General features: G+C 38.8%; 3 protein-coding genes and 1 long non-coding RNA gene across 4 annotated transcripts; 3 read left to right on the forward strand and 1 right to left on the reverse strand.

Moving 5' to 3' along the window:
• The first annotated feature begins 34 nt into the window (after positions 1 to 34).
• Positions 35 to 8,444, forward strand: pwp1 (PWP1 homolog, endonuclein). Its single transcript, XM_078243161.1, has 15 exons — positions 35 to 215; positions 1,732 to 1,790; positions 1,929 to 2,104; positions 2,254 to 2,339; positions 2,581 to 2,677; positions 2,880 to 2,990; positions 4,131 to 4,261; positions 5,050 to 5,120; positions 5,357 to 5,453; positions 6,273 to 6,334; positions 6,410 to 6,521; positions 6,735 to 6,825; positions 7,243 to 7,364; positions 7,501 to 7,606; positions 7,765 to 8,444. The coding sequence occupies exons 1-15, from the start codon at positions 150 to 152 to the stop codon at positions 7,857 to 7,859; spliced, it is 1,482 nt and encodes a 493-aa protein (XP_078099287.1). The 5' UTR covers positions 35 to 149; the 3' UTR covers positions 7,860 to 8,444.
• A 167-nt stretch (positions 8,445 to 8,611) lies between these two features.
• Positions 8,612 to 11,662, forward strand: mrpl42 (mitochondrial ribosomal protein L42). The gene is made up of 5 exons (XM_078243164.1): positions 8,612 to 9,271; positions 9,643 to 9,706; positions 10,650 to 10,734; positions 11,035 to 11,198; positions 11,525 to 11,662. The coding sequence occupies exons 1-5, from the start codon at positions 9,193 to 9,195 to the stop codon at positions 11,568 to 11,570; spliced, it is 438 nt and encodes a 145-aa protein (XP_078099290.1). The 5' UTR covers positions 8,612 to 9,192; the 3' UTR covers positions 11,571 to 11,662.
• Positions 9,954 to 12,869, reverse strand: LOC144512412 (uncharacterized). Its single transcript, XR_013501003.1, has 3 exons — positions 12,782 to 12,869; positions 12,341 to 12,515; positions 9,954 to 10,379 (listed from the first exon to the last, which is right to left on the reverse strand). It is a non-coding gene; the product is annotated as an uncharacterized LOC144512412 (long non-coding RNA).
• On the forward strand, positions 12,834 to 19,734 carry ube2nb (ubiquitin-conjugating enzyme E2Nb). Its single transcript, XM_078243163.1, has 4 exons — positions 12,834 to 12,923; positions 14,537 to 14,783; positions 15,840 to 15,980; positions 17,827 to 19,734. Exons 1-4 carry the CDS (start codon positions 12,894 to 12,896, stop codon positions 17,868 to 17,870), a joined length of 462 nt encoding a protein of 153 aa, XP_078099289.1. The 5' UTR covers positions 12,834 to 12,893; the 3' UTR covers positions 17,871 to 19,734.
• The last annotated feature ends 2,845 nt before the right edge of the window (positions 19,735 to 22,579 follow it).

Raw genomic sequence — 22,579 nt, forward strand, 5'->3', positions numbered from 1 at the left:
GCTCTAAGGACGCCATCTAGATGCGACACAGGACCCATTTTAACTCGCATGTACGCCTACTGTACGCGTGCCTGAAGTGGAGCAGTTTGGACGCTACACGTTTGTAGATTTTATCGTATTTGATCGATAAACCGCACGGTTTCTACAAAATGAGTTCCCAGATTACTTGTGTCGGATGGGTGGCGAAAGGCATTGCAAAGGAAACCCCAGACAAAGTAGGTTACATGTTGAGCTAGCGAACGTTAGCCGACAGGCGGCTAATTTGTCAACATGGCAAGTCATTTAAATGACCAAACCTTTTTCTTATACATTTATTTTTGGCTTTACAGATAATGTGTCACCTTAGACTGTCAAAACAAAAACTGTTGTGTAATGTAATGCAACGCATTTTGTGTAGTAACCGTAGTTACAGCTATTACATTTTAATATAATTGAAAATACCCTGAATTATGTAATGCCACAAATAGGAAATAGGCACTAGAAGAATTACAAAGCTGTTGTGCCACCTATTTTTACTGTATGTATTATTAACGCTGAGGTCACTAGTTAGTCATGTTTTTTTAATATTGTCTACAGCATTATATTTCAGTTAAAATAACTTCAATTCAAAGGGGCTTTATTGGCATGAAAGTTTCAATAACAATGTTGCCAAAGCATCAATGTCACCACAGACACACCCAGTTCATAATACTGTAAATATATCAGTATTGCAATACATTCATCAGTGGTCCATATAGGCTCAAAACCCATTGTTTTACCTATCAGCGATAGATAGTGACTTAACAGACTTTTATTTAAATAAAAATCTTCGAGATTACAGCTTTACGTTTTCCATTTTATTAAATTGGATGGGGAAGTTTAAAGGAGTAATTTGAGAAATTAAACAATATAAGTATATATTAAGTAATAAGTGCTTGCTGTGAATCTTTCCTTTGACTTTTCTGATAGACAATGACCATATTAAATTCCTCTTATTAATCAGTCTTCAGCTGGTTGTTTACAGCTTGACCCTTGTATTGTCATTTGTTGTGAGCTGACATTTCCTATGGTGTAAAGACTAACTTGCTGTATTTAAGGTATTTACTTATTAACTAGGAAGATTTTATATCATACTGGAAATCTGAATTGGTGCTTTATTAAAATCAAATGCACTGGAGATGTAATTCTAAAAACAGGTTATGGTAGCAGGTTGCTTATAAGATCAAAGCCTTTCCAAATAAAAAATGTTGAATTTGTCTTAGTTGACTTACCTAATACTCAGTTTTTACTATTACTGTGTATTTAGAGATTTAACCAAAAATGCCAAGAAAAAAGGTAGTTTAAATTACAGGGTGTGATTTGTGAAAAAAGCAGATGGGGGGGGACAAAACATTCAAGAATGAAATCCCCCTTTCAATACCATGGATATAGTGCCACTCGGCCAGCCATGCCAAAACACGTATGCACTTCAGTATCCAATGGAAATAATCTAAAAATGAAACGTCATGTCAACACAGCGCTTTCAAGCCAGAGAGCGGAGTTCACTTCACCGCATACATTTTGTCCCCACCAGGGATAGAAATAACTCAGCAGAGGCAGGGATAAATAGACCAGAAAGGGGGAAATCCCACGCATCCCCCCCGGCAAATCGCACCCTGCCTATTTATAATACACCATCTCTCTCTCTTTATCTTGCATCTGATCAGAGCTTGATAAACATGAGCTTACCAACTTGTTTTTATTCCATTTCAGGTTGAGTTGAGCCAAGAGGAGCTACAGCGCATCATTACTGAAGCAAAACAGGAGCTGGGGTATGTTGAAACAAAAGATACATTACTGCAGTGCTGTTTTGCCAATCAGTGAGTGCTGAATGGAAATAAAATATTACAGCTCTTCCCCGAAAAGCTGAAGCTGGTGTCATGTTTTTTAAACCTACTCTGCTAAATCAGGGAACTAGCAGCCGAGGATGACGAAGAGGTTGATGAAGGTATTGCATGTGAGGAGAATCCTGATAGTAATGCAGCGGACGTTGCTGGAGTTTCAAAGGATGAGAATGAAGAAGGAAAGGAGGAAGATGACGAGCTAGCAGAGTATGGCCTGGATAGATATGATGAAGAGGATGCAGGTGAGGGGAACGGGTGTTTATGTCCAGTATGTGTTTACGGTATAACAAATTTCTCCTCATTCTGTCTTACCTTTTGTGTCTACTCAAACGTAGCTGAGAGTCTGGATCTGACTGATCCTGTATCTGCTGTTTGTCTGTCTTCAATTTAGTGACCGCTAGTCTCGGTGACAGTCTGGCTGGGCTTACAGTGTTCAGCTCTAATGAGGAGGATCCTTACATCACCATCAAAGACACAGTAGGTGCATTCAATGATCACATTCGTACCGATTCAGTGATGCCTGATATCAGTCCCGAACATATAGCTGTGAAAATCCAGATAAATAGAAGAACAAATTTGTATTCTGGTGTAGGAATGTCATTTTACAAAAACAAGTCAAATCTAGTTTTTGCTGTGAATCTTTAAGGGGTGACAATTTCGATACTTATTGTATCTTGTCAAAGCAAAATTGCTTAGCTGTCTCTGTTCTTCCCTCAAGGACCAATATGAGCGAGAGGACTTCCAAATCAAGCCCAGTGACAATCTCATCCTAACCGGCAGGGCAGAAAAGGACTGCTGCAATTTGGAGATCCATGGTAAATATCCTCGTGTGATATGACGAGATCACAGCGAGTTTTCTGAAGACGCAGGAAAATGTCTTCTTTTCTTTGGATATTGTTCCAGTTTAGATTATTAGCTAAATGCATAACATATGTAAATGTAAACATATGTAGTGTTAACCTTTTATATTAGAGAATTCTCAAATATAAATTAAACACTTCATCTCTTTCTTTACAGTTTATAACTCCGAGGAGGACTCTCTGTATGTCCATCATGATATTCTGCTGCCAGCTTACCCACTGTGTGTGGAGTGGCTCAACTTTGACCCCAGCCCTGGAGAAGGACCTGGTAAGAAAATTCAGTTTTGCTCAGACAAACCTGTTCCTCTCCAGACCTGGCCTCGAGGAATTCATTTCTAACAACAATATTTCTCAGCATTATATTTTATCTTAAAGTGCTCATATTATGCTGTTTGGCTTTTTCCCTTTCCTTTATTGTGTTATATATCTTTTTTGTGCATGTAATAGGTTTACAAAGTGAAAAAGCCCAAAGTCCACCCCAAAGGGACTTACCATCTCCAACAGAAAACACTGTTCACAAACTGCTCCAAACAGCTCTATTGTAGTCCAGCCTTTGTAACACACGTTATAATGCTCGCCTAGCTGCTAGCATGGCACGCCCTCATACTCTGCTTCTGACTGGCTAGTAGTCCTTAGCTAGCTACTGTGCATGTGCGACTCCCAACAAAGATGGAACAGAAGTGCAATGCCTCGGTACTCGGTAGCTAAAACAGAGAGCTGACCACACAGGGTGAAAAGAGGAGCTGGACGACACCAATTTGTGGAGCTGATGGTCTGAATTAGCTTTGTAGCCACTCATTTGGCAATGGCTTAAATGTAACGGACGTTAATTTTTATGAAAAAGTTACGCACCAAAGGTTTAAGATAACACAAAAATATGGTGTTTTTTGAAAATGTAACCATGTAAACCTATTCTGGTACAACCTCTAAATACAATTATGAACCTGAAAATGAGCATAATATGAGCACTTTAAAGCTATAGTGCGTAGTTTCGGTCTCCCCCATGAGGAATTCTAAGTACTGTAATGACAACAATTCTGTTGGTGCATCCACATGACACAAGCCTTCCGTGAACGCTTTACCCCCACCTCTCCTCCACACGGTTACTAGTAGCCAAGGAGGATTAAAAAAACATGATGGACTCTTCAGAAGAGGTCATTATCTTTACTCAGGTTTCTGGCGTAAAAGACGCCGGACGACACCAAATTGTGGAGCTAATAGTCTTAATTAGCATTGTAGCAACTCATTTGGCAATGGCTTAAATGTAACAGACGTTCATTATTATGAAAAAGTTACGCACCAAAGGTTTAAGATAACACAAAACTAAGAAGAATCTAATCTGATCTTTGTAATGTGCACACACCACTGTGCTTACCTGACCATGTTCTGCTCTGTATGCTTACTCCAGGTAACTACGCCGCTGTGGGCAACATGACTCCTCAGATAGATGTGTGGGACCTGGATGTGGTGGACTGCTTAGAGCCAGCCTTCTCCCTGGGGAGCAAAAAAGCCTCCAAGAAGAAAAAGAAGGGGAAGAAGGTACAAATACAAGGTTCTTACACTGTCTTATACAAGCATCTGCATGCTGAGAGTGAGATCTGATAAAGTAAATTTAAAGGAGACATATCATGCTAATTTTCATGTTCATTCTTGTATTGTTTTTGTTTCTAGAACATGTTTACATGCTTTAATGTTTAAAAACACATTTTTCTCATACTGTGTGTCTGAATATACCTGTATTTACCCTCCGTCTGAAACGCTCCCCGGTGGTTTTAGTGCTCGTCTCTTTAAGCCCTGCTATAGAAAAGCCCAGTCTGCTCTGATTGGCTTGCGAGAAAAATATGGCGCACTTTTGCAAAGCTAGTTCTCAAGCTGTGAGTGGAGATACTCAGATGGGGGACGGTAGGCTATATTCTAATGGGAAGGGGAGCCAAATCTGAATGGCCTGTTAAATCACATCTTTTCTGATTGATCAAGGCAGCTCACAAAAATCTGACACTGATGTCTTATTTCACAGTTAGTGGGTTGGTAGGCACTCCACATACCCAAATGTATACACAAGCACTGAAAAAGTGAGTTTTTCATGATATGTCCCCTTTAAGGTGAAACTGTAAGTCTGTGATAAACTGTGTTATATGTTTGTGAATCAAGTCTTGATTAGGTCTCTTTTTGTAGGATATTTAAAAAAAGTTTTTTAAATTTTTGACACCATTGACAGAAGACATGTTTGTCCTGCTCCCCTGCATTATTGGTTATTGGTAATCATCTATTATTACTCCTTGGTTAGATATCATTAACACATTGCTCCCTGTTCTGGTTGATGCTAGGGGGCAGCGGCAGAGCCTGTCGAGGGGCACACAGATGCAGTGCTGGATTTATCCTGGAACAAACTAGTCAGGTCAGTATTCTGAGGCTGATACATTGCGAAACGGTACTGGAAAAAGGTTATCAAGAAATGCCCCTAATGCTAGTCAATCGTACACGCAGTTGTATAGACTTTTTAATTTGACCCTTGTTTGTTGTGCTGAGATTTTTATGCATATGATTTTGATGTACCATGACTGTGCATGTGTGCACTTATGCAACTCAAATTCATTATTTTACAGTAAAACAAATCCACCTTCTCTTACTTAGAAATGTGTTGGCCAGTGGATCAGCAGATGAAACAGTTATCTTGTGGGATCTTACTCAAGGCAAACCAGCCACAACTCTGCGCAGACACACTGATAAGGTATTTAAACGAGAACTTCAGTATTTTTCAACCTGCACCCTATTTTCCCATGTTTTTGTGCTAAAGTGACTAACAGGGACAACAAATTTTTGAAATTGGTCTAATATTGAGCAAGAGCCCTGCTGCCCGGCAGCCACGAAACAAAATTTTTTAACGCACTCTCAATGTACGTCCACTAAAAGCTTCTTTTTTTTTTTTTTTTTGCAACTGGCAGGCTCAGATTATACGTATCTGACTATATTATGGAAATGACCCTACAGTGAGTCATCTAAATATTCAGCCATGACATTGAAAATCATTTACGCTTTCTGTACTCCAACACAACAAACCCTTCCTGGCACTGCTCTCGCCAACTCACTCCGCTGTCTTCCGGCAACAAGTCACCTCTAACGAGATTTCAGAGTGAGATTTCTCCTCTAGCGAGATTTCTTTAGACACAATAACAAACAGACCAGATCAAGCGAAAGGTAACGAAAAACAGTCATTTCTCTGTAGGGTCCTTTCCATAATGTTGTCAGACAATTATAATAACAATTTAAGCTTTTAGTGGATGTACATTTACCGTTCGTAATTGCCCCATAGGATTATATTGCAGCCCGCAGGGCTCTCGCACAATGCTAGACCAATTTCAAAAAAATTGCTGTCAACGTTAGTCACTTCAGAAAATAGGGTCCAAGTTGAAAAATACCAAAGTTTCCCTTTAATGAGAAAAAATATTTCAATAATGGATGTAATTCAATGTATTGTTGGTATTACATACATCCTCAGAATTTGCAGCCTTCAGCTTCTGGAAGAGAAAAAAATTGTTTTATCTTTCAGGTTCAGACGTTATCATTCCACCCATTTGAGGCACAGACTCTGATATCAGGATCATATGACAAGTAAGTGTAATCTAGTATTGTCGTTAGTTTATAGAATGAGGTGAAAGGAAACAAAACTGAAGATTTTCTTTTCAGGACAGCAGTCCTGTTTGACTGCCGTAGTCCGGACAACAGCAATCGGACCTGGAGGTTTAGTGGTCAGGTGGAGCGTCTGACCTGGGACCACTTTTCACCGTGCAACTTCCTGGTATGTAATCATATTCTTCTATTCCTATTTCAAAGGAAATAATCCATCCACATTCCTTTTTAAAAAATGTAAGCTTTAGCAGTTGTAAATAATGATTATATTGCTGGTCTGTATGTTTTATGGTCATTGTGCAATAAACCTTGTTTGTCCCACTTGTGCTATTGCTCTCAGAAGCGCAGCGGTTAACTTGAGTGTGTGTTGGTTGTGTTTCAGGCCAGCACAGAGGATGGATTTGTCTACTGTCTGGACGCACGCTCAGATAAACCTGTTTTCACCCTGAAGGCTCATGATGCAGAAGTGTCAGGTGTGTGCGTGTGCGTGCGCGTTGGCACTTGTTGTTCTGCACTGTGTGTTGAGTCACTTAGGGATGATGAAATGAGTTTACATTGTTGGTACATACCAGCGAATGTGGGACAACTTGTGGCTTCTTTATTTTTAGTCAATCCTTGAAAACATTTTGGTGAGCACAGTAAGTAGCACCCAATAGAGCCAGCGAGGTCCGTCCTCTTACATGATTTCCACCGTGTAATTTGCAATTAGGTGAATGGTGAGTTTGGAGGAACTGTCTGTGAAATCTTGAATACACCTGCTCCTGTGAATCGTTGATGGACAACAAAGCACCCTGCTTTGGTTATAAGTTTACTTCATGGTGGAATTAATGTGTTTTAAAAGGCACATTGACTGTACAATAAAAGAAAATCGCATCTAAACATTTCTGCAGGTTTGGACCTCAGCAGCCAAATTAAAGGATGCCTGGTCACCTCATCAGCTGACAAACACGTAAAGATTTGGGACATTTTGGGCAACAAGCCCAGCCTGGTGCATTCACGGGATATGAAAATGGTAAGAACTTGCATGAGCGTGTAGATCTCAGATCCTTTCGCTCCAATCCGTTCTAGAATTATTTTGCCACGTCAAAGTCATGAAGTTTGTGGTTGTTGAAAGAGTCAAAACAACTTCCTTTCCCACCTGTGAACAGGGTGTGCTGTTCTGTGCATCATGTTGCCCTGACCTGCCCTTCATCTATGCCTTCGGGGGACAAAGGGATGGCTTGCGGGTTTGGGATATAAGTGATGTTGCAGCAGGTATGGTTTCTTTCTTTCCTTCCATACGATTTGTGCAGTTCACTGAAATCATATTAAAAGTTAAATAATTGTCTCTACACAGTTCACCACTGACCTTTTATTTATAAATTCAGTTCAATTAATAATGCTCACATGCTATTATGATTGTTTGTTTCTAGTGGTTGGGGTGTTTGGCAGTCGAGAGCGCTTGGTGGCGAACACGGGATCACAAGCATCCAGCACTGCAGCCACAGCAGAGATGGAAGTCTCCTAGTCACACTCTGGATGCATCAACAGCCTGTTAACATGAATAACCTGAGCAACATATCAAGCTGCTCCGCTTGTTGCGGTGTTCCTCATAGTGCAGTAGTTCAAGGGGTAAGGTGAATAAATTAAGCTGCATTCCTGAAGGATTTGAATGGTTGGCCAGAATGCTAACTGGACCTAAAACACCTGAAAACATGTTCAGCTTGTCTCTCTGCAAAGATAACAACAGTAGCTTTGCAAACTCAAAAATGTGTTGAGAAAAAAAGAGGTTGTTGTTTTTTATATTCATATTATTGAATATTTCCAATAATTTGTTTTTGATTTTCAGGTGAAAGCAGTGATTTGAATATTTTAATTACTCTGAATTGTTTATATTATACTCTTTCAGTTTGCCTTTCTTTGTACATTTACAAATGTAATATGCTACTAAAACTATTTTCACCTGAATTATTGCATACCTGGGTTTCCTGATAATGAATGGTAAAATTAAATATCAAAATAAATCTGTGTACTCACATCTGGCCATAGTATTGAAAGATAATAGACTCATTAAAATGCTGCATATTCAATAAATAAATACAGTGTATAAAATGTGTAAAACTATTTGTTATTTGGAAATTTGCAACCCTCAGATCAGTGGTGGACTCAGGCTGTCTGAGGGGAAGGGGTGAGAAAGAAAAGGTGCATGCGGTGGGGCACCAGCACGCAGGTACAGGTACTTTTATTATGTTTTCTACATTTAAGGGCAGAGGTCCGGTACGTCTCCCGGTACCTACGTTCCTGCAGAAAAACGACTACTGTTAGTGTATATCCAACACAACAAACCTCATAGACTAAAATAAACTTCTACATATTTACCAAGGTTATTAGACATGATCTGAAGTATACAAAATAAAATACTTGATGGTAGGGCATCATTTGTGCATTATAAAGAGGGAATATGTTTTGTGGCAGACCGAAAATGCTGTCTGACAGAATTTGTATCCCACTATAACTTTACTCTAAAGTAGTAACTTATTAATATTCACCAAGGTTATTAGTTATGATCTGATGGCCTTTACCATCATAGTGGATGATGCACGAGGTACATAAGAAATAAGAATAGACAAAACTCTTAAATGTGTTTTGTTTAAATACAGCTTTTAAATAATACAAAAGAAGTGAATAGTTTGTTCAAGCATATAGTGTATTCATCAGTTGTACAAAAATAGTGTTTATTAGGGAAAGGGTTGGATCATTTTTGTATGATTGCTGGTCGTTTGAAAAGTGGAACAAAAATGAGGTCGTCTGAGTGCTAGGACGGAAATATTATAGTGGTGCACACCCGAAAATACTTCAGCATGGCGTCAAGTCATTTGTGCAAGCTTCATAGTCTAATAACGCGACTTTCTAACGGTACCACACTACTACGTGTACAAAGTAAGTTGTGTTTTTTATCATTTTATCAGGTATTTGCTGGAGGTCATATTAGTTTACCGTTTATAGCCGTTAGCGCAACGGTGTTGGGAGTATAAGCTAACAGAGGCTAACCTTGAGAGTATGTTTAGTAGGTAAACACTTTGATTTGGCTAGCACTACCTTTTTTCCACTGTAAAAACCGTATTTTCTGTAAAAAAAACAAACAACAAAAATAATTCGCAAGCGGGCGCCATAACTGTCTTAACGGTGGTCTGCAGGGGTTTATGCTTTCAAATGCGATGTATAATTTCTAGCTAACGTAAGTTGAAATGTGTCCTGCTAACTATTTTAATTGCAAGTGTCTGTCTCGCCTGTTTGGTTTTCTGTTGCAGCATGTGTGGTGCCAATGCGACAGAAGTCCAGTGTCACTGGTCCTTCACTTGATGGCCCGAACTGGTAGGCTTTGTTAAGAGCTGAAACGTTTGAATTCAAAATAAGTAAAGAGTGCACCTAGTCCCATTTAGTCTACTCTAGTTATGTCTCGTTTAAACCTATTATGACGTTTTTTTTATATCAACAAATAGTACATTTTTAGCTAATTATTAACCGTATTACACAAAATGAGAGGTCAAGTTGCAGATTGTGCAAAAGTGTCAAGTTTCAATTTTTTATTATCAATGCATAACGATAACAAAAGCAGTCGTTGTCACTGAAAATCTTGGGTCTCAGCAGGATCCCTCCAACAATGCTAATTAAATTTGTATAAAAAAGATAATCACAAGTAAAACAAAAAAAATATACTAAATGTAAAAGTATTAAATGATAAATGTGAAAAAAGGTCATATAAATGTGTGGAAGACAGTTATTGCAAATGAATAAGCTGAATGTAAACATGAAACATCCATACAGAGGTGTAAAAGTATATAAAGTGATGGTTATAGGGTTTAAGTGGCATGCGATGAGCTCAGAGCTCAAAAGTTCTAGTCATATGGTGAGGGACTAGATGAAGCGGTACCATCTGCCGGACGGCAGCAGGATGATTTGGGTCTCTGATTATCCTGTTGGCCTTCTTCTTACGTCGCTGGGTGTAGAGGTCCCCCATAGATGGCAGCTCTGTCTTGGTGATGTGCTAAGAAGTTTAATGAAGTGAAGCAAAGTTCCACCTTGGTTATCAGGAGGTTCTCACTATTTTGTAATTAACATTTGGTTGTGCTGTATAAATGTAAGTGTAGGGACACACTGGTAGTTTTGTAAACTGCTAAGTTATGCTAGCTGGGTACTTGGCCTGTCTGCAAATTATTATAGTTATTGTGAACCAAATGAATGAAGAAGAAACATAAAAAATAGTTTGGAGTATATATGTAAAAACATGACAATAACCTAATTTTCTTGAATTTAGCAATGTGGAAATCGGTGTGACCTCGGATGGGAAAACCATAGTGTGCTACCATCCTACTGTCGACGTTCCCTATGAGTTTACCCAGGTAAGAGAGTGCTCTCTAGCCTTATGCGGTATATATCAATGTGTCAGTTGTCACATTATCTAATAGAGTAGCACTATTTCTATCAAAGAGAGAAAGCAGAGGCTTTAAAAAATAAAAATGAAGAAGTGTTAAGGAATATTTTAACCCTTTTAACTCCTAATTCACAGGTGTGCATCAGTTAGACTAATAACAGTAATCAGTACAAAATGGATGGAAATTGTTTCAGGATTGCTGGGAATTACCATATCATTTTAAAAATATGCAAGAGGGAACCTTGTTCACGACAGTAAATCTCTGCAGCCTATAGAACGGCCAAACCCCGTGACCAACCCGGTTGAGACCCACGACCAGATTTTAAAGGCCCACCTCAGCAAGGAGGTGCTGAAGGACAAGAAGGGGCCCACTATAGAGGAGCTGAGCAAGATGTTTTTCACCACCAAACATCGGTGGTATCCAGTAGGACAGTGAGTACATAAATAACACAAAATTGGTCATTTAATTCTTTTTTCTGCCTACGTGTGGATATAGTACTGGCCTATCAGGATTAGATCAGTTGCCGACTTTAATATGGACACTTGGTGGCTTCTTGTAGTCATTTTTCTGGTTATTCCAGTGTACCATAAAATTGTGTATGTATGTGTGTGTATATGTATATATGTATATGTGTGTGTATATATATATATCTTTACTATATTATGCAGTATATAATTGTGAATCAGAGTTTAAGAGCTGAAAGAAAAGATGTTAGATATTGGTCAAAATGAATCTCCTTCTGTGTCGCTGTTCACAGGTACCACATGAGACGCAGAAAGAGGGATCCCCCAAAGGACAGATAGTTGAAGGCTAAAGTTACAAAACTACAAATGTTTGTCTGTTTTATTGTCACAATAATGTATAATAAATAGTCTAATAAAATACATATTTTGTAGGTTGTCATGAGTTTTTGAGTCAGTGCCACTACAATGGAACAATTATATGGCTTTGAAACTTATACTTGTATTTTGTTTAGTCTACTGCGATACTGTATACATTTACTGCCCTAGATTGTATGACCTTTTATAATTTATCCTGCAAATATGAATCTAATAATCTAATCTCTGAGAAAAAGTAAATATTGTGTATACAAAACAAAGTATATCATATACTTGATTGTTTTTTGTTAATGTTATATGCTAACCACTCCAGCACCAACTCTGTATCAACAATCTACTCTTATAACTGACAGCGGTGCATCCTTAGGATTTTTGTATCTTACAGTGTCACAGAATATTCTGGAGTTGGCTGAGCTTTAAGATGTGTTCACATAATGTAATTTTGTGCCTGCAAGTAAAACAATGCTGTTTTGCATAGCGTAGGCAAGGTCCTGCACACTGCAAGACACAAAGGTTTACAACAATGAGATCTAGAAAAATGTATCTCCCAAATGAGCAAACTGACAAAAGCTGGTGCTCCTAAAATGCATTTCCAAGTTAGGTCCCTACAAAATTGAACTAAAAAAGGTTGACCCCCTCAAAGTGACTACATTACATATTTAGATGGTCATTTCAAAGCTTTTTCTTTTTTTTGTGGGTTGCACAGACTTTACTGTACACATACTTATACTTACATTATATTTGGGGTGGCAGTAGCTCAGTCAGTAGGGAGACACTGGTCACTGCCAATGTGCTCTTGAGCAATGCACCGAACCCCCAACTGCTCGGGACGCCTTTCCATGGGCAGCCCCCTCACTCTGACATCTCTCCATTAGTGCATGTATAGGTATAGGTGTGTGTAATTCAGGCCTGTGTGTAATGTGTATAATAATAACAGAGTGAAAACATTGTAATTTCCCTTGCAGTATTAATAAAGTATAAATTATTATTATTTATTAGTATTACTTACATCGTTTATAAAACGTACTACACACCACATTATTTTTCGAAAGAATATACCTTAAACCATGCTCTTCACTTTCTATTTTAAGTACCTGAATCTAGGAGTAATTTTACGATTAGTATTTATATCCATCTTTACATTGACAACAATGAACAGCAGCATATTTCCTTACGTCATCTGAAGCCACCGGAAGAGTGAGTTATCTGTCTCCGCCCCGGCAACTCAGTCAATCCAACCTGAAGAGAAGGCGAGTCCACGGCTAAAAATATAATAGCTAACACAAGATGGCCGGTTTGCCTCGTAGGATTGTTAAGGTACACTTTACACCGGACATTGTATATATATCTTATATAACCCGTGTGTGGGTATTTTAAAGTTTATGTGGTGAGAATATGGACGTACAATTACTGCCATTCAACGTGTAGCCTGACTTTAGCGCGACTAGCACAATTAGCTCTCATCTAGCTAGCTAGCTAGTTATCAAGCTAGCTCGCTGATCCGTGTCTGCAAGTGTTTTGTTTGCCACTTCCGTTTACTCCCTTCTGTCCTAAATGTGTTTTTTTTTTTATTTTGGTTCGAGTAAAGTTGTTGTTCTGAAAATTGTATTTTTCACATCACTGGGCTGCTAATATTATAGTATGGATCAACAAATTCTGACAATTTGTCCTAGGCGCCTTATGAATGGTTTCGCTATGTTAGCTAACGTTAGGCTAGCAGCGGTAGCTTCGGTGATTGATACACATTGTCTGCGCTGATGTGAAACGCTGTCCTGGTGGTCTCAAAACATTAAAATGCTTGTAATTAAGCAAATGTGTTCGTGTTGCTTCTTTTCTATAAAACGAAACATTGATTTAGGGAGGAATCTAAGGTCTGTTGCGGTTTCCTCCCTCAACCTCACCGCAACTTCACTGGGCCAGGCCCGGCAACTGTGGGCGCGATCAGCCCGTTCCGCCACATCTAGCAGCTATTTCTCGGATTAAGCTGGTTTTCTCAGCCAGTAGCATACCGTTGACGAAGTGAAAACACGACACAAGCTTCCACTATGGGAACCTGCAGTTTGTTTTCCAATCTTAACGAAGACATTAACAATATTTCAACAGGATTTAACTAGTTTCCATCTTGTTGACTGCAGATGTTCCGGTGCACCTGCTTTATTAAATGCCGAAATAATGAACATGTTACAATTCCTCCTTTAGATTCCCATTGTCGATTATCCCTTAGTGTCGCACAATACTTTAAAACTCAAAATTATGCAACTGCGCTTTTGATAATAGAATTGTATGCGACGTTACACGACAAACTGGAATCATCGGTTAAGTGAATTATTGTAATCAAATGCATCATTAAATAACTTTGAGCTAAAACAGTAAGTCGGTTAATCAATTTTTCGATTGACTGATCAATAACTATTTTGATCATTATTTAGCCATTTTAGTCAAATGCTCGAAATGCACTGGTTACTGTCTCTAACTTTGAATATGCTGGTTGAGTTAGCCTGATAGTAAACAGAATGTGTTTGGGATGTTAGTGTGGTCAGGACAAGCAATTTCAAATCCTTTGGGTTCTGGGTAATTATGAATTCATGATGGACATTTTGTTTTGTTTTTTATGACATTTTATACACCAAATAATTAGTATTAGTTTATATATGGCACTATTGGTAGCTGCATTCCGAAATTGATCATTTTATTGTGTATTAATTAAAGTCAGCCATTGTAGGAGTGTCCCAGCCCCTTAGCTACCTTCTAGTTTCTGTGCTAAACAATAGCTTGTGGAATGGAATTTGCTTTTGTCTACTGTATATGTGGCTGAGTTTGGAAGTGTGGGTGTGTGACTAAGCAGGGTGAAGTCTACACCTACAGCACTGTTTTTCTATTCAGAAATGTCAATAATAGTGTTATGTATTTCTCATTCTGACCACACTCAGGAGACACAGCGGTTGATGGCAGAGCCTGTTCCAGGGATCACGGCTACTCCGGATGAAGGGAATGCACGTTACTTCCATGTGATCATTGCAGGGCCTCAAGACTCTCCTTTTGAAGGAGGCACATTTAGACTTGAACTATTTCTTCCAGAAGAGTATCCCATGGCAGCTCCCAAAGTACGATTCATGACCAAAATCTACCACCCCAATGTTGACAAACTGGGAAGAATATGTTTAGACATTTTGAAAGGTAAGAAAACATGATAGTATCAGTTAAATTTCATAATTTTTTTTCCCTGGGTAGAATCAATGTTGAACCACTGTCACAGCTAATTGCAGGATTGTAAGTAAAACATTTTGCTTGCATGGTTTTCTATCAAAAAAAAAAAAAGCAGCACCATACAAAGTTAAAGCTACAACTAGATAATATGGGGGGGGCGGGGGCGGCTGCTAAGAACCTATACAGTCTAAATGTGAGCTGGTAAGCCAAAATAATGATCAAACGTCAGCCAAAAGCTGCGCGGAGCTGTGAAAGCTGGGTGTTGATTCTCTGTGGAATTATTTGTACTTTCCACCCTCTAACATGACACAGAGCCATTTGATTCAATATTAGCCATTTGCATTTTAAGAAGTACTGTTTCATTGGAAATTCTTCATAGTTCTGTAAAAAACATGACATGTTTATATTCTGGATGTAGAGTATTTAGATAGGGAAAATAGAAATTTACATTAGCACTAATGACAATATAATATAGACTACACCTTTTATTTGCTGTTAGGTTGCAATGCTTTGCGTTCTCTAAACGTAACAATAGTGACTATTAACACATTATTAGACTCTGCTTAGCTGTTATAGATGCAGAAAGAAATCTTGTGGTATAAAGCCACAGTAAGCAGAATTGATTACAACCGTTAAATCAAGTTTTGGGGTAAACAAACTCAAGGTAATGTTTATTTGACAAGAGCAGAACAGACGGCAGCAGGGTTGCTAAACCTGCTCTAAGGTAATAAAGAAAATATTGGAACAGACTGTGACTTGTAGGCACAGTGATCTGCCGTTTGACACAAGCTCATATTTTATTGTTTTGATTCATTAGATTTACTAGAGTTTTCCATTATCAAGTAGCCTTAGGGTAATTTGGATCTCAGTTCATGATGGGCTTCACCTCTCATCCATGAGGGTTGCTGCTCGCTGTCACTGGCACGTTGTGGCTGCGTGGCCCTAATACCAATGCTGTATCGCTCTGAAGTTAGCCTCGTTTTTGCTAATTTGAGCTGTTGTTTCTCTTTTTGCGTCTTTTTCCAGATAAGTGGTCTCCTGCCCTGCAGATCCGCACAGTGTTGCTATCTATCCAGGCGTTATTAAGTGCTCCCAATCCAGATGATCCCCTGGCAAACGATGTTGCAGAGCAGTGGAAGAAAAACGAAAGCAATGCCATTGAGACAGGTGAGGATGATATTCATATTTCTGTTCAACACTCATTAAAGCACTCAGGATGAGCTGTACTGAACTATATTGCCAGTGCCACTGGTGGTCCAGTATGATTTAGATTTGTCTGGTGTTCCTATAAATGTAAAAAAAAAAAACAGTCAGCTGGTTGGGACCAAGTTGACAGCATAATCTGACTGTAAATACAGACAAGTATGGCAGTAAGAAAACATGGTTGAAATTGATGCTATTTTTAAGTCTGTAAATCATCTGACTGAGATAAAAGGCTCTCAAATTAGAGCAGCACAGTCCATTGAAGACAATTCTGCAAATGAAAGATGTGATGCTGTTCTCCCAGGGTTGAGAGTATTGATGGCTTACAGTTGTTTGTCCCGTGATGTCCATGTTGGAGGACCCTGTAAAAAAAGCTGAGAGGCGTGTCTTGATGGCTGGGCAGCACTGCACAGGGACAATAAAATAGTTGTAACTGTTAAGACACTGTTAAACATGTTACAAACAACATTGTTAAATGTCTAAGAAGAAGCCAGTGTCAGAATGTGTAATAGAGTGTAGGGCTGTACGCTACGAATTTTGGCTGTTCAATACGAATATTCGTTCTGTGGCGGAAGCCTGTTTTTATTTGACAGTTTGCACATGCATGGTGCGTGGCTTGTTAGACGGCTTTATGACATAAAGGCAACAGCCAGATGCACAGACCAGCGTCTGCACTCTCCTCTATTAAACCGACTAAGTGTTAGTATAAACACGTCACACGATCCTTCTATTTTCATAAAGACGGTCAAGCAATGCTTTATTGAACTGCCAGATTTTTGAACGCCGTTCGGTGTGACAACTAATGAATGCGTACTGCAGAAATGTGCAGCATCATTTTTTTTTGTCGACCCTAGATATCAAACAAAAGCCAATAAGATGCAGTGAGCTGTAAATTCACCATTTCTAAGCAGATCGCAGAAGATACCGATATCTCGGAGCCTGACAGCGAAAACCCACCGTGACGCGGAAGCCATTCTGTACAGTGTAGAGGAGCAGGATCGCTTTGTGACCGTCGCGGAGAAATGCTCGTCTTGTATGAACACCCGGGCGTGCGATCAGGCACGAATCTAGTTTCGCAGCGCTTCCTATTCTGGTGTGTTTTTACGCTGTGACAGGGCAAAGCCGCTCTTCCTTTGGCCAGTTGACTCACCCTGGGTCCAGGTCCGCAGCTGCCTGTACCATAAAAAGCGGAGCAGCGTGAAAGTGAGAAGTGCTCACTTTGCAGCTACTTCTGTGGACCGAAAAGTCCCCAGAAGTAGCTGCACACGCTGACGCAGCGCTGTGGAGATAGGTCATTGCCAGACTGAGCCCCCCCCCCCCGTGATAACAGATCAAATTGCTTGTTTTGTTTGGCCAACCATTTGTGGAACATAACAAGCAATTTAAATATGTCAACTTAGGTTTTGGAAAATATTTCCCGAGAATCAAAGACCAAGCGATTGGTCCATTAATTGAGAAAATAATTGGTAGATTATTCGATAATAATAAATAGAATCCTTAGTTGCTGCCCCAGCTGGAACCAACACAACGTTGGCATGTTTGCCTGATAAACTTTCTAAATGATAAATTGTTGATGAAAATTCTTGGTGATTCTCTATTGATTGACTAACTGATTAAGTGACTTCATTGTTTTGGTTGTTTCTTTAGAAATACTGGGACATTTACTTACAGCTACCTATTGTTGTGGGAGTTTGTTTGATCATCTGCCTTCACTCTGCAACAGTTTCCTTATCCACAGTCCTGCACCATACCCCCCCACCCCACCCCTCACACCCATCACCACCATTTTATCTTTCTGTCTCTCCTCCAGCCCGATCATGGACCAAGCTCTACGCGGGCAACACTGAAGTATAGAAGAAGAGAGACGAGGCGTCTGAATGTGATTCACAAAATGTACTCCTATTCTGTCAACATTCGAATTTAACGGACACACAAAAAAGGAGAAAAAAAAGATTATAAGTCCAAATCTATTTGAAAGAAATGACAAGATTTACTGCTGCAGACCTCTGGGTGACTTATTTTCCTCTCTAAGACGCGTTAAGTGTGTGTTAGCCTTCTTTTTTTTTTTTTTCTGTGTTGCTATTTAAATGCATGGACAGAGAACAACACCCTCCCCACTACAGTCTTAGAAAATAACATGCAATATGTTGTCCTGAACCAGGCACATACTGGTACGTTTGCAAAATATACTTGCATTAAAGCTGTTCTTCTTTTAACACATGCATTTGTCAACACATCTGTATGTCTTTTGTGAGAGATGACATGTTCTGTTATTTCAACACGTAGTGTGTGTACAGCTGTCTTTTCACTAGTACTAGTAAGCAAATGAACAATATGAATATGACGACGTTTGTCTTTACTCTTTTTAGGGAATGCGATACGATAAAATAGCCCTTACGCTCTACAAGAAGGTTAGTGTCTGTGTATACCAACTTGTCACAACACTGAACATTTTAGTTGGTGGTGCAGCAACTGTAGTGTAAAATCATTCCATGTACACATGGGGCACTTAATACTGAGCACAAAGGTGAAACTCTTAATATGTTCATGGCACAGCACAGACGATCTCATTTGTAAAACTGGACATAAAAGCAAGTAAATTTAGAGGGTTTCCCACATGAAGTACTTCCTAAAACCTCCAATGCCACATCAAAGACACCTTCTGTAACCACAGCACCAATCTAATTAGATTTTAAAGAAGCTGTAATTATACACTGAAAGAAACAGGGGGGTCTCAGAGGGCAGAGATGAAGCATTTTCATCCATAGACAACTGAGGGAGGCTTATTCCAACATTTCAAATGAAAAATTAATTTAAGGACGCCCCGTCGGTTGCTGTATACCTGCCAAATTTGCAGGTAGAGAATACACAGTACTGAACAGCCACAGCTAACATTTAAAAGCATTTAGTCCATGGCTAGTGTCAACTCGGGGCCTTAGCAGATGTAATTTGTATCTCTTTTCATTATTTACATCTTAACAGTTTTACGTTGATAGAAAAGACAAGAATCTTGTGTGATTAGATGCATGGGCCCAATTAGATGAGGACTTTGCTTATAATAATCTAAAATCGATGATTTAATGTCTTATTTGTTTTTTTGAAAGTTAACATCTGTTCGGCAGCAGTATAAAATTTTGCCTTTTTTCCTCCACTTATCAATTTTCAGTCAAATGTGGACAGTTTGGGGAGGGTGAGCAGATTACGTCCACATGCTTTTAAAAAGCCATTCCCAACACATTCAGAAAGGTAGAGTGACACACATTGTTCGTGCTGAAAAGGATCAGTATGCATGTTGTAACTACTATGATGTGTTGAAAATGTCCTTTTTTTAAGGGTGTAGGTCGTTGAACTGTTTTTTGTTTTTATTTTATTTTAACCGTCTGTCCATGCTATCTATGTTGCCTGTTCTCTATTTTATTTTCAGTGTTACTTCATTAAAAAGGCATGTACCATAACCAAACTGATATCAGGACAGTTTAAACTAGTTTTTCTTTGGGATGTTTGTAAGAGCTGAGCTGTTACGGTGTCTTTGAAGGGAACGATTTTTTTGAAGGTTTTGTTGATGGTTGCAGAGTTGTCTTTGACCGTTAGATGGTCTCACCTGCTTTCGCTCTTTCTATGATACTGATCTGTGATGATTATGCAAGTGCATTGAATTAATTGGGTCATTGTGGTGGCAAAAAAGTGATATTACAAATAAAAAGTATTCAAAATTAAAGGCTATTACAGATTTTGTTTGGGCTAGAAATTCCCTCAAGAGTCCCTCAAAATTGAAAACGTGAAATTTTCAAATTCTAGGTTGGGATTTGTTGTTGACCTGTAGAAAAGACTTCTTAAAATCCTTAAACCTTCCTTTTAAAATGCTCAGGTTTAGAGGGATCAACAACAGTTGGTGACTTAAAAAGCTTAGACCCTCCGTGATCATATCGCTTCTGTATGGCTCATCTGAGGGAGGACTGTAACGCTATGTTGTAGTAAAATTACTTTTGTTAAGCGTTCTTTTTTTGATTGATCTCTTGTCTCGCTTTTTTTATTGGATTATGGCAGGCTTGGTGTTGCTGTAGATATGTATTGTGTCCCGTACTCGCCCAGAATTATTAACTGTTTATAACTGCTACATTTACTCAAGTCTGGAAGATGGAGCATGGCGTAAAACCTGGTTAATTTATTGTTCCTGAGGGACTTGACGGTAATCTAAACCAAGAAACAGTCAGTCACTGGATTTTTTTTTTAAGCGTCTAGATAAAACATATTTGGATCAAACTGATAAATCAGCTCCCCATGTGTTTTGTCGGTAATTTCAGTACATTTGCATACATGGCTCTTCAAATACTCTGTAAATAAACCGAGTTGAGTAAGTAAGTAAGTAGAGGCTCGTCTGGTTTATGTTTTGTGGAGTTTGTGTTCCCTAAAAGGAGAGACGTTACAGAAAAGATCAAATTTAGGGAGGGTGACTACTAGGAATTACATACATTTATGTGCAGTGGTGCTCAAAAGTTTATGAACCCATGGTAAAGTTGACTAAAAAGAGGAATACAAAATAAATCATCTTTTGGAAAATGTTCTTAATGCCTTAATTTAAAAAAAGAGATTGGTTGGTTGATTGGTTTGATTTGCATTGAGAGATGATTTTATGGAAAGTACCCCATGCCAATCTCTAGGTATGGTGAAGGGTATGTGATGATGTGGGGGGGCTATTTTAATTCCAAAGGCCAAGGGAACTTTATCAGGATGCATAGTATCCTGGATCCATGAAATTACTGGCCTTTAAAAATAAAAATCTGCCTGCCTCTATGGGAATTTAACATAGGGGTGTACTTACTTATAACCCCCTGTATTTTAAGGAAGAACATTTATTTATTTACGATACATTATTCACTCACAAAGAAAATTGGTGTCCTTAAAGGTTGGATTTTTCCTAATTATTTTTAATTAAGGCATTAAGATCAATTTCCAAAAGATGATTTTTTTTTTTATTCCTTTTTTAGTCATTTTTAGCATGGGTTCATAAACTTATGAGTACCACTGTATCTCGTAGGAATTAGCATTGTAAGAATGCATCTTATTTATTTTTTTTATTCATTTTGCTGTCAGGTTTTTAAGCCACTACCATTTGATACATTTTAAAACAGAATTCGATTCAGGTGTCTGCGTTGCTCAATAAAGCCTTGATCAGAGCAAGCGCATAAACATTTTGCATGAATGGTATGAAACTGAAGCATCCCTGAGACGTCCGGATACACTTGGCACACTGAAAAAAAACCTACATTACATTTGCAGGAGGAAGGACCGTTCATGTCCAGCTGAGGGAGGCATTGTCACTTTAACAGTGGTGAGTCATACAAAATGCAGCGCATACTGTTATTTATTTTATTTCTATTTTAAAGGGACAAGTATTTAGCATGAACCTATGGAGAATGATTGATCTGAGGATTCCAGGTATGCTACAGTAGTTAATTTCATAGATTCACACTTTTAAACCGAAATAATTCAGCTGAAATGGATGACTCTGTATCCTTGATGGCACCTGGTTAACAACTGATGACATATAGAACTATTTCCCAAATTTGTAATAAATAGATCCTTTCTGCTCACAGCAGACATCTTGACTTGTCCGTAGAATTCCACAAGATGGCGCTATACGCTTGTTTTACCTGGATCAGACGACTTCACACCTTTTGGTTAGATGTGAGGTACTGAAGAATAATTATATGTTTTGGGATGTGTACTTTCTCAGGGTTTACATTAATTTCTGTTAGGTTTCATTAAATTACGTCCTCTCAGTAGTACCCCATTATGTCACAGGTATTTGTCCAGTCAAGATGTTTGGCCACCTGAGCAAATGCAATCTGTTTACTTAATCTTTTGCAATAGTTTTACAGCATCTGCCTTCCTGCAGGAGGCACCTGTCCTGGAGGCCCATGTTTTTGTGTTTTTATGTTTCCTCGCCAGAAACAAAGGTTTTCCCATGCTTTACAATCATGGCTTTGTTTATATGGCAACAGTGTGTCATTCAAGCTGGTATGCAGCCACTCTTTGAGTGGAATTGCAGGAAATGATTCCCCTCACTATCTGAAATGCCTGACTAAACATTAACTAGTCTCATAGGCTGTTGTCTCTCTTGCACCGTCCATCAGAAGAAAATATCTGATTGAAGTGAGATTTATGTCATTCAACATAACTTAACACATTTATAAATATGTGCTCATGATAGCCTCCACTGATACAAAAAGCAATACATGTTGGGTTTATATTAGGTTGATAACAGCAGAACTAAGAAATTGAGACATTGTCAGTGACTATGGCCTCTGCTTTTATAGAGTTTGACTGAAGTATCATTTGTACCACATTTCATAGCTTGTTTTTCTGACGGACGAATTACCTTTTTAAAATAGAAGCATGAGGCGGTCACTCCAGAGTACGCTTTTGAGGGTTTGCCTGAAACCATCATCAAACTTACTGGGGCAGAGGCTCTTGTCAATACAAAACCCACAAATACTTAGCACTTCTGCACTGATGAGTCCTAAATGCTGGGCTGTAGCCAGGACAAATTTAGAAAGATT

The sequence above is a fragment of the Sander vitreus genome, chromosome 23 (genome assembly GCF_031162955.1).
Source record: "Sander vitreus isolate 19-12246 chromosome 23, sanVit1, whole genome shotgun sequence".
NCBI classification, from domain to species: domain Eukaryota; kingdom Metazoa; phylum Chordata; class Actinopteri; order Perciformes; family Percidae; genus Sander; species Sander vitreus.

What these genes read in the sequence shown, in the direction of transcription:
- pwp1 (XM_078243161.1), top strand. Translation starts at nt 150, where the DNA reads ATGAGTTCCCAGATTACTTGTGTCGGATGGGTGGCGAAAGGCATTGCA. An exon ending in AGAAAAAGAAGGGGAAGAAG is followed by an intron (nt 4,262 to 5,049) that starts GTACAAATACAA and finishes GGTTGATGCTAG; the next exon opens with GGGGCAGCGGCAGAGCCTGT. An exon ending in TATAAGTGATGTTGCAGCAG is followed by an intron (nt 7,607 to 7,764) that starts GTATGGTTTCTT and finishes GTTTGTTTCTAG; the next exon opens with TGGTTGGGGTGTTTGGCAGT.
- mrpl42 (XM_078243164.1), top strand. Translation starts at nt 9,193, where the DNA reads ATGGCGTCAAGTCATTTGTGCAAGCTTCATAGTCTAATAACGCGACTT. An exon ending in CACACTACTACGTGTACAAA is followed by an intron (nt 9,272 to 9,642) that starts GTAAGTTGTGTT and finishes TTTCTGTTGCAG; the next exon opens with CATGTGTGGTGCCAATGCGA. An exon ending in TCACTTGATGGCCCGAACTG is followed by an intron (nt 9,707 to 10,649) that starts GTAGGCTTTGTT and finishes TCTTGAATTTAG; the next exon opens with CAATGTGGAAATCGGTGTGA.
- ube2nb (XM_078243163.1), top strand. Translation starts at nt 12,894, where the DNA reads ATGGCCGGTTTGCCTCGTAGGATTGTTAAG. An exon ending in TGCCTCGTAGGATTGTTAAG is followed by an intron (nt 12,924 to 14,536) that starts GTACACTTTACA and finishes GACCACACTCAG; the next exon opens with GAGACACAGCGGTTGATGGC. An exon ending in AAGCAATGCCATTGAGACAG is followed by an intron (nt 15,981 to 17,826) that starts GTGAGGATGATA and finishes TCTCTCCTCCAG; the next exon opens with CCCGATCATGGACCAAGCTC.